The sequence below is a fragment of the Propithecus coquereli genome, unplaced genomic scaffold, assembly GCF_000956105.1.
Source record: "Propithecus coquereli isolate 6110/MARCELLA unplaced genomic scaffold, Pcoq_1.0 Scaffold328, whole genome shotgun sequence".
Taxonomy (NCBI): Eukaryota; Metazoa; Chordata; class Mammalia; order Primates; family Indriidae; genus Propithecus; species Propithecus coquereli.
This window is the reverse complement of record NW_012148930.1, coordinates 3452624-3464650: the sequence shown is the minus strand read 5'-3', so window position 1 is coordinate 3464650 and position 12027 is coordinate 3452624. Positions and strand designations below refer to the sequence as shown.

Genomic DNA, 12027 nt, shown 5'->3' with positions numbered 1-12027 from the left:
TCGAACTCCTGAGCTCAAACAATCCACCCGCCTTGGCCTCCCAGAGTGCTAGGATTACAGGCGTGAGCCACCGCGCCCGGCCCTGTTTGAGATATCTTGAATAGAATAGTCACAAAAGCATATTTTTTAGAAACTCTCCAATTGATTCTAATGTAGGCTGCCTAATCCATCTGCTTTGTTTTAGAGTTGAGAAAATTGAGGCCACTTTCACAAAATTACATATCATAGCACATATTTAATAGAAAATGGTATAGTTCTGTTTATGTATGACTCTTTTCATTGTGATCACCAGAAAATTAGATGATTTGTAGAAACTACTTGAAAAACAATTATGTTGACACAATCAATGAGGCAACTATTCTTATGTTATGGCAAAGATAGCTAAGCACCATTTGTTTCCCTTTAGTAAAATTTTAAGGTCACTCAGTTTTAATGTTGGCAGATTTTATAAAACCAAATTAAAAAATTTTCTAAAGTGGAAAGCACAACTTACTAAAGGAGATTTTAGAAACTTACAGATGACGTCCTATCCACTTCACAACGGCTGCTCAGAATAAAACAGGCCTCAGCGTCATCCATCCTAAATACAGACAGAAAAACAAAATAATCACACACTGAAATATCTACATATTGTCTGAAAAATAGAATTTCAATGCTTAGTCCATATATTGCATAAAAAGTACATGAATACCATATGTATCCTTAAGCTTAAATGAAAGTTGAATTTCTAGCAGATCATGACTATATCGGACTCTGAACAAAAAAAGTTATTGTTGCGTTGTCTATATAACTCAATAATTTAGGACAGAAGTAAAAAACAAAGCCAACTTTATTCACTTTTTAATGATTATGTATGTTTTAATATATATGGTTTGATTAAATTAAAGGAGTGGTATTGGCCTTTATTTATGATTAATTATATTTTAAGTATAACGTCTCAATTAAACTAATAGAGCTAGAACAGAGGTGCTCAGTATTCATAAGGTTAACTCTACTATATATTTATATTTCTTGAAGGTGATTCAGCATCTTGTTCCAAATCCCTTCCCCTCATGCTAAGCACCAATAATTTGTAAATTTAGTGATAAAGAAACAATATATTTTAGTGCTTGATACATAATGTTCTAAAAGCACAAGAATGTTTATTTTCAAAACAAGGCATGATTTATCTTTGTGGTTCACTATGATGAAATAAACCTTTCCAAAAAAAATATTTTTTATGGAGAAGAAAGACAAAAGTCTGTGAAATTAGACCAAACCAAACAGTTCTGGAAAAATGTTGTGCCATGGTTATTAAGATAATATGAGTATTGGATAACATTCTCTAAACATCATTTTCAACAAAGCAATTCAAAACTCATGCAACTGACCTTTGGAACTTGTTTGGAGAATCCTACTCCTTGTTCCTTGCATGGGGAATTGTGTTGAAGAATGTATTAGTTAACATTAAATCCCAAATCTTTTATATGAAGTTAGGATTAGAAATGAACATAAAAATGGATACTCTGTCACTCTAACTTCCTTCTTAACCCAGCTTTTTGAGTATTACCAGTCAGCTACCTCTCTTCCTCAGTCTGTTCTTTTTTTATTCCAATGAAGGAATACTTCTTGTAAATGTGATTGTTTTTTCTAAGAAATCATTTTTAATACTATTAACAATAAATTAGTTGTGTTAATCCTAAATAGTATCTAGCTTAGATACTAATAGCCAATACTAATAGCACAGATTAATTTATTAGATAGAAAAAAGCTTCCATTTATGACACAAATTCATATTGAATATAATATGGGCATTATTCATGCTTATTTTGTGAAGAACTTAACTCCTATACAATAAATTAAGCACACTGATTATCTACACAGATTAATACAATGATCCATATTATATCAGTGTCTAAGCAGCTATTCCTCTAGACCACCCAAATAATGAGTATAGATAACAAATAGCAAACACCTAGAGCCAGGGTCTACTTGAGATGCTGGGAAAACCTGATGACTTATAGAATTGTCATATATACAACAATGGCATATACGAAGTATATAATCCACCAAAAATAGCTTAATTTTAATTATGTACCACTCACTATATCCTGGTAGCTTCTAGCGACTTTCTTATTTTAGAAGTTAAAATATTGAAAAAACTCAGTTAAATTGATTTTATTATATTTATTAATAAATAAAGAGTAACATCAGAGTTCCTGACTAGGTATCTAGTCATCACTTGCAGGATTAAGCAGCAAAAAGGAACTGGGACTCTGTTCCACAAAGCATTTTATTTTTCCTTTGTTCTTTTCCATCACCTCCTACACACACACATACACAAATACACACATAGAACATGCACAAACACATATATACCTACTCACACACACTCAGTCCACCCAGAAAAAAGACAAATAAAAAGCCCTTATGCTATAAAATTCAATAGGGGAGATTTTTAAATCTGAAAGAGCATGTAGGACAACTCAAGGACAAACATGAAAACATTATTTAAAACTTTAAAAACAGCAGAAAATATCAAGCAAAACCATTTCTGCTAAGGCTTTCCTCTGGCTTCTGAAACGAAGGGTGTTGTTTTGCAGGCTCCCTGAGTCCCTGGTGTCCACACTCTGCCCAAACATGTTCTCACTCTGATCATGCAGTATAATCCCCATGACCTGTGACAAATATTTAAGGCTCTGTCACCTTAGCCAAATTGGCTGGCACATGCACAAAAAGAAGAGGGCAGCTAAGTAAGACCTGTCACCTTTCTGATTCCTCTGTCCCCCAGGGACTCTTCTGTCTCCGACCCTAGGCAATATAAGTGCTGTTGGGTCAGTACATATTGCAAACTCTTTAAAATTTAAACCTTGACTCACATTGCTCTGGTTTCACACATAAAGTTTTTCCCAAGATTTTTATTTGTGGAATAAAAACAGTATCCAGGGATTTGGAGACCACTCTAACAGTGAGTCTGGATACCTCCAGCCCTTCTCTGACAGCTTAAGGTAATTATATCATGCCACACATAACACGTCGTTGTGTGGACGCGGTCTGCTGAACAACTTCGCCTGGGACGAGGCCGGGAAAGAGAAGCAAATACACTGACTTTATATATTTAACCTTTCAGTCTGAACAGCAGCGAGACTAAGGTAAAATTCTATATTCGAACAAACACATCTTGCAACACTGAAAAGTACTTAAATTTGAAGGAGAGAAAAGATATTAAAGCACTCAAACCTGAACGCTACAAGATGGAAAAAGATAGGGATACCTACTTTGCTCTCAACAGGTCTTGATCTTTAAGGGCTGACCCCTGCAGGTAGATGACCCTTTGGGACCACATTGGGATCTGTAGCACCCTTCGAACTTGCACATCCATTTCAGTAGGACACAAAATCACCACATAATAATCCTATTCAAAACAAAGTGGGAAATGGATTAGAAATAATAACGCTTTATGTTACACAACATAGGCAAATAAAATTTCTAAGAAAATTGTGAAATATGATAAAATTGAAATCAACTATTGTTAATACACAAAAGTTCACATTTAACACCTGGGCATATACTAAATAACACAGCACTGTAATAAACACAACTGAGACATACAAAAATCTCATAAATCAATACATTCATCCTGCCTATTTCGTTCCTATGAGCACCATAAAAGGAAGGTAATCAGGACTTATACTTGGCACACACTTCCAGCCTGTGAAGTTTTTAGTTATAACTACAGGCTGATCCTAAAATATACATTGAATACCAAGAATAGGCATTTAAGTATCAATTCATACTTCAAGTTGTTGCTTTTAGAATCAAAACTATGATAGTGATTTATATCATTTGGTAATATTATTATGAGCTGACAATTTTGAACAATTTCTGATAAATATTTGACTGAGTAAGGATTCATAAAAACATTGGAAATACTGACAAAGTAAATTAAAGAGTTGAGTTCAAAATATTTCAAACTATATGGTCCTTTGGAGAAAATACAAAAGTATTCTGAGTGATGAAATGGTTTGAAACAAGTGATCTATAAAAATTAAAATTCTCTGGTAAACAGTCACCATTTTATCACTCTAAAATATATCTATTGGGAGTTTTGGGGGTTTTAAGAATTCTCCGTATTGATATCAGACAAAGTTAATTATTGTGGGATCCCCCAAATAGCTTTTCTTAATGGGTTATAATGAGGAAACTGGAAATTATTCAGTATGAATAATAAACAAACAAAAAATAAATAGAGTTCCTCAAAAATGCAATTAATTTATATGAAAATAAAAGAATATATTATATAATTTAAAGATCATTTACAAATTAGGTGTTTTAAAATAGAAAAATATAGTATTTTTAAAAGTCTCCAAACTATTCACAAATCAATGTTTCTATGTTTTGTAAGGGAGGGATAATTAAATATGCCAAGCAATGTGCTGATCTTTGTGATTATTCAACTTCTTAACACAAATTTATTGAGGAAATGCGACACCTTCAAACAGTTCTTTGTTCTTTGGACTGGACTAAGTGCATCAAGCAGAAAGGGAGATTACCGAAATCTACACTGGCCCAGTACCATGACAAATGGAAGGAATATTCGAGGATTTTTTCTGCAGAGACAGATGGAGAGATTTTTCTTAACTCATATTCTCAATTCAGCTAGTTATTGTCCAATTTTTGATCATTTATTGCTACTATAAATAGGACCTATTTACATTTCAGGAAACAAAAGAAAAAATGAGACTCCCAGACTTCCACATTTTCATTAGCAATACTTGATAAAATTCTACAGTATTCAAATGAGCAAATGATATTGAAAAGATTTCATTGTTTTATATTTTATCATAAAATTCACTGTTTCATAAAAATATCATTTATGCTCTACCCAAGGAAGAAAAAGCAATCCTTTAATTCAAAGAAAATTTTTCTCTGTAGCATTAACATAATTCCATCTGTCTTTTAGTGTAGATCCAGAAGGAAACTCAAAGTACTGCGTATTTCTTCAGCTTTTTTTTCCTATGTTCCTGGTTATATTTGTAGTTCTTCATTTACTCGTTCTAAATTTGAGTGTATAAATAAAAATCCTCCACAAAGCAGCCTGCACCATCCGTTAATTGACTTTGACAATATGTTAGTAGGTATGATCTAGTATAGTGCATAATATAAGCCAAATGTACCTGTAGTCTTGGATGAGCATAGAATTCATTTAAAAAATCCATAAGTAAATCAATCTTCAGTGAGCTGACACACAGAACAACATGCTTTTCAGTTTGAGCTCTATGTCGACTGTAGTTTCCACCTGACTTTTGTCTCTCCATCCATAAGTAGGCCAGCTGTTCAAACTGTAATGTGTTTTCCACATGTGAATGAAAAATACCAGATATGGAAATTAAAAAATCAATATAGTACATCTATTGTTTATTAGGTACACTCAATTTGTTAGATGGAACTCACTGACGTTTGAATTATCAGCGTTCCCTTCAATAGCAGACTTTTCACATGACTTCTGCAGAGGTTGCAAATGCCTCCTGGGGCCTTCAAGTCTCTAAGGAAACATATCATCACAACATGATATTGCTATTGTATCATAACAGGCCACTGAGAGAGCGGAGCCTCTGCTTTGTATCCAGTACATGACCACGTGTCTCCCGCTGAGTGAAGCCTCTTCGGCTTTTCCTCACACTCTCTGCTAAGTTCTACTCACGTCTCACGCAGTGGGAGATACTCTTACCACGGTGCACAAGGCCACATTCTGGCTGTACAGTAGCCTGTACCTGAGGACAGTGAAGGGTGCAAGAGAGGGAGGTCGGGAAGGAAAACACGCGTGGCTGGACAGGAGCAGGAAGGCCGGTTCTATACCTACACAAGGAATGTTCAGATACACTGTGGCCAAAGCTGTTTAATGGAAAAGGCAAATACGATTCTTCCACCACCTCCTGTTTCTGACCTGCCCACACAGGGGCCCCCAGGGGTCACTACGGGAAAGGGCTGGAGATTGCATCTACTTATCTTTAATTCCATTATATAGTCCTGTCCCTTTGCAACCTCCCATTCACTCTCTGAAATGCTACACAATATTTATATACCATGTTCAGATTTTGTTTTAGTTGATCAACATAAGCAATCAATTTTTATTCAATGCAGTGTATGATTTTTAGGTTTATTTTCAAGAACAAAGAGAAATCGACCTTTCACAAATGTATTTCTTTGATCTGTCATATAATTAAAAACTATACTATCCAGCCAGGCATAGTGACTCATGCCGATAGTCCCAGCACTTTCGGAGGCCAAGGCGGGAGGATTGCCTGAGGCCAGGAGTCCGAGACCACCTCTCTACAATAAAAAAATTAGCCAGGCATGGTGGCGTGCCCCTGTAGTCCCAGCTACTCAGGAGGGTGAGGCAGGAGAATTACTTGAACCGAGGAGTTTGAGGCTGCAGTGAGCTATGACAGGGCCAATGCACCCCAGCCTGGGTGACAGAGTGAGAGTGAAACCCTGTGTTTTAAAAAAAAAAAAAAAGAAACAAAAACTATATTACCTTATAATTAATATAGTTAAATACCTTATATTTAAAAGAAAGGATCTTGAAAAATTGAAGTGAGATGTAAGCTATCAGTTTTGACTAGAGGGAAAAAAAAAGAAAGTGTTTCTAATAAAATGTAAAAAAGCATTTCTACATAATTTATACAATCAATTACACATAATATCATGTGTTAATATGTTTCTGTTAGATAAATAAACCACCCTGCATTTCTTATTAACTGTCAGTGGTTCAACTTTATAAGTCTTTGCACATTTCTACAAAATCTAAGACAGTTGTGTTTACCTGTATGGGTAGAACCACGAGAGCAACACAGATCATAGCAACAACAAAAAGCTTAGAGGACCATGTTTCAGGAGTGACATCCCCAAAGCCCACAGTAGAAAATGTGACAATGCAGAAATAAAGGGAATCAAAGAGATTCAGCTTCTTTCCTATTCGTTCCAGATGTTGGATCCCACAAATGCTAAAAAAAAAAACAAAAAAAAAAACAGCAATAAAATTAAGTCTTTGAAATCAGACACATTATTTCTCATCACTATTCTTTTGAAAGCCAAAGTACATTTCATAAAGCCATTTAATGGCTGGGGTCTTATATTTTACAATATTATTTTTTTCCAGGAAAATATAATATTTATGTTTTTTTTCCTACATTAACCAGATTTGGTCTTATTTTGATTAATAGCCAAAAATGGTAGCCAATATATCACAAAGTATATTTGAATAACAAGTAAAATGGACAGACCAAATTTCATGGATGATACACAAAGACACTGAATGCACGTAAAGGAAACAAAGAGACCAGAAATTGCTAAATCTAATCATTGTCAAAATACCAAAAGCCTTTTTTTTTTAATTTAGGAAGAAGAGAGATAGTAAAAAGCTAGAGGAGTTAACAATTGCCCAGTGCTATAGTACGAATGTTTGTCCTCTCAAAAACTCATGTTGAAATTTAACTGCCCTTGTACCAATGTTAGGAGGTGGTATCTTTAAGAGGTGTTTAAGTTACAAAGGCTACACTGTGATAAATGAGCTCATGCTGTTATCCCACAAGTGGGTTTGCCCTCTGTCTCCCACCATGTGATGCCTTTTGCCATACTACGATGTAGCAAGAAGGCCCCCACCAACTGCTCGCAGCTTGATCTTGGAATGCCCAGGCTCCAGAATTGTGAGCCAATGCATTTCTTTCATCATTACAGACAGCTGCAGCCAGCCTTCCCCCTCCCTCCCTGATGGAGACGAAGGCTGTCCCTCCCCAGCTGTCCTGATAAGGACGACGCCAGAGCGGAAGGACGGGTGCCACTGGGGCAAAGGGGTCATAGGAGTTGCTTGTTTGAAGAACTTACTACAAGCAGCTGCTCTGCCCACCGTCCTCTGCCATACGTGAGCTGTATGTAGCAGGAAGCAACTCTGCACCTGCCAGTTTAGCCCAGAAACAAAGAACTGAACAGGGCAGGTGGGAGGGGCCGGCTGTCCCCGTGTATAAAACCCTCACTAAATCCCCTTCTGTGCCGACTCTCTTTTTGGACTCAGCCCCTCGCACCCGGGTGAATAAACCAGCCATGCTGCTCCCACGTAACCCGTGTGTGAAATCTGTCCTTTGGGTCATTCACCCTTTCAGGACATATTACATATTTCTTCTTGCCTTTTTCTCCCTTTTGGAATGGGAACGTCTACCCTATGCCTGTCTCATCATTCTAGTTTGGAGGTGCACAACTTGTTTGATTTCACAGGCTCACAGCTGGAGAGTAATTTGCCTCAGGCGTCTCACCCACGTATGACTTAAATGATATTTAGATGAGACTTTGGACTTAGCCTTTGAAGTTGGTGCTGGAAGGAGTTAGGACTCTGGGGACTATTAAAACGGAATGAACATGTTTTGTACGTGAAAAGGATGTGAATTTGTGGGGGAGGGCAGAGATGAGATGCTATAGTTTCAGTATTTGTGTCCCCTCCAAAATTTATTTTGAAACTTAAATCCACAATGCAACATTATTAAGAGGTTAGCCTTTAGGAGATGATTAATTCACATTAACTAAGGAGCAGATGATTAAGGAGCAGAGCCCTCCTCAACGGGACTAGCAACCTTATAAAAGGACTGGAGAGAACCACCAGGCCCCGTTTGCTCTCCTGCGGTGTGAGGACACAGCAGCAAGGAGCTACCTCGAAAGCCAAGAGAAGGCCCTCAGCAGGCACCAAACCTGTGGCCTTGCTCTTGGACTTCCCGGCCTCCAGAACTCTGATAAATAAAATCCTATCATTTACAGATCACACAGTCTCAGGTATTTTGTTCGAGCAGCACAGACTAATACAATAATGGAATACCATTCAATAAACTAAGTGAAGGAACTAAGTGCTGATGTATGTTACAACACGGATAAACTGCAAAAACATGTTGAGTGAGAGAAGTCAGATGCAAAAGACAAAATATTGTATGATTTTGTTTATGCGAAATGTCCAGAAAAGAGACAGAAAGCAGATTAGCGGTTGCATGGGACTGACGGTGGGAATGTGGGAATGGAAGTGTTCTAAAACCGGATTGTGGTGATGACTGCACAACTCTGAAAATGTATTTTAAATGATTGAATTTACACTTAAAATGAGTAAATTTTATGGTGTGTAATTATACTTCTATAAAACTGTCAACAAAATCAGTGTATACTTTTGGACATTCACTACGGCTTCTGTGCACAATAAGCACACAGTTCAATTATGACAACCATGAAGAAATAAAGTAATATTTAATGTTTAAAATTCCAGAAATTCCTTTTCCAGACTGTTAAGATAATCTTATTTATCTAAGTTACATATCATACAGATTCAATTGTCTTTAATCTTTCTTTCTTTCTGTAAAGTTGAAGAATAAGCTGGTGAACAGAATAGGCAGATGGGTAGGTACACAGGTAGATCAAGGGACAGAAGAAGTACGGTACATGTCATCATTTAAATTCTGAAGAAAAAAACTATTTGGGTTTTTTTGTTTATTTGCTTTTTTTTTTCCCTTCTTTTTTACTCTAGGTCTCCAAAATGGTTCAGTAAAATTTCCCTTGTTTTATGCTCAGAAATTTTTTGTGAGTTATCAGGTCATAAGCACACCCAAAGCAATGAGTTGATTTCCATCTGCTTATTTTCTCAGCTGTCCCTATGTAATATTGCCAAACTAATCGTAAGAACATTCAGATGTAGCCTAAAATAACCAAAGAAGAGAATTTCATAACAATAGATATTTCTGTAACATCAAGTTTTGTTATTTTATTTAAAATAACATATTTGAAGATGTAAACAATTTATGCATCAATCTTTTATATTTCACTAGAAAATAGAATGAGAAAAAAATTCATTAACATATTTTTCATGATTCAAACGTTGAGGGCTTACTACATTTTGCCTGACTGTACATTAAAAGCCAATCTTTGACAATAGTTAAGATGTACGTTTTCTAATTCAGAGGTACATGTTCTAGACCTGAACTACCAGTACAGTCTCCTACTGTGTCTCCTGGGCTTTAGTCTCTCCTTGTACTGTAACATACACATAATGGCCATATTTACATTCTTTAAACACAGCTTAGGTATGTCAGTTTCAGGGTAAGAAAAAAAAAACATTGGATTCTCACTGCTTAAAGAACACTCTCCAAATCTTGGTATGATACTATTATAGTAGCTGCCAATGAATCAAGTCTCCCTATTTCATCTCCCTTTGCAGTATGATTTTGGTGCACATCAAGATGTGAAGAAGTCTATGTCTCTACATCCTTGCATCTGAGCTGCACGAATGACTTGCTTTGACCAACAAATACGGTGAAAATGACACTATGTGGTTGCAGATCTGAGGCCTCAAGAAACCTTGTAGCTCTTTTTCTTGCTTTCTTGAAACCCTGGGGTCACCACAGTGTGAAGGAGCAGGTACAGTCTCCTGCAGGGGGTGAGCGGCCATGTGGGAAGAATTACGATGTGCCACCTGACAGCCGGCACCCACTGCCAGACGTGCTAGTGGAGCCATCTCGGATCCCCCAGCTCCTCTCAGGCCATCAGATTACTGGAGTCGAAAGAGTAATCACAAGTGAGACCAGCAGAGAAACTGCCTTGCTTAGTAACCACAGACAGAATTGTGAAAAGTCACAAATTGTGCTGTTTCCAGCCACTAAGTTTTGGGGTGCCTTGTTATTCAGCAATAGATGATAACTGGTACATACAGAATTACAGACTACAGCATTTGGATCTAATATTTTTTTTCTTGAACTTCTGTCTCATTTATCTCCCCTTCACTTACTATTTGGACTGTTTACGTATCACAATATATTACCCTTGTTCTTATATGCTTACCCTTCTGTTCCTTTCAACAGAAAGCCCTCTCTACCCAACACCTACTACAATTCCTGTTTTTGAAGCCCTAGCACAAATACGATCTCCCTCATAAAGCCTTCCTTGAACCTCAGAGTGTTCCCTCTAAATTCCTATAGCACCTGTAAGTTCACGTCTTAGCCAGAGTTTTACAAAAATATCTACGCTTGATCTTAGCCAAAAGGCCGAGAAGTGATACAAAAGTATCTACGTTTAGTGTTTAATATTATCACCCTACTCACTTGTTATCTATCCTGATGACAATAATTATATATTTGTATTTTTATTTCCTACAACACTTAGCACAAAGTACATAGTAGCCACCCAGTAACTAACTGTAAAATAAACAAAAGAACAACTAGTTAAATCATTCCCAAGTAGTATATTCCAAACATACTCCAAAAAATATTTCATGCATATATTTCATCTTTTCATTACTGCATATTGAACCCCCTAAAATGTAGAGGTTTAAAACAGTAACAACTTATCTTTTCACATAATTTTGTGGGTTGGGTGGGAAGCTTCTCTGGTCCTCTTGGGCTCACTCACACAGCTGCGTTCAGCTAGAGATCCGGCCAAGACAAAAGGTCCACGATGGCCTCACTCCTGTGCTCAGTGGTCCATGTTCATTATTGCCTGGGGTGCCTTAGTTCTCCTTCATGTGTCCCCTCATCCTCTAGCAGGCTTGACTGGCTTCCCTGGGCATCAGTCCAAAAGGACATAGATGGAAGCTACAAATTCTCTAAAGACCTAGCTTTCATCAGCTTTATTCTTTCTGTCGAAGCAAGTCACAAGGTCAGCCCAGATTGAATGTGTGTGGAAACAGACTCCATCTCTTCATGAGAGGAGATAAAAAATATGATCATTATATTTTTCAATCTACCAAACCATATAAATGACAATATCTATCATAACCCATAAAAATCTTAATAAATATTTAATAAACCACATTACAAAGATATTTAATTTCTTTGATAGTTATAATTAAATCCATATTTATAATGATTAACAATATTTTTTAAATACTTATGTAAAATGCCATTTTATAATACTTGACCTGAAAAACTTTTGCACATCTATCACATATACATTAATATTGCACATAAGCTTAAGGGAACTGTTAGGCCTTAACGTTCTCTGAATCAGTATGAAAATGAAGATGCC

The 12027-nt window shown here is 36.5% G+C and overlaps 1 protein-coding gene across 1 annotated transcript in view; it reads right to left on the bottom strand.

Moving 5' to 3' along the window:
• Positions 1–12027, bottom strand: part of KCNT2 (potassium channel, sodium activated subfamily T, member 2) — a 318603-nt gene that overhangs the window by 158198 nt on the left and 148378 nt on the right. The window contains exons 9-12 of the mRNA XM_012650477.1: positions 6806–6986; positions 5157–5321; positions 3258–3394; positions 517–580 (exon numbers count right to left, since the gene is read on the bottom strand). Coding sequence (XP_012505931.1) covers positions 517–580; positions 3258–3394; positions 5157–5321; positions 6806–6986 — 547 coding nt within the window. The remainder of the gene's footprint in view (positions 1–516; positions 581–3257; positions 3395–5156; positions 5322–6805; positions 6987–12027) is intronic.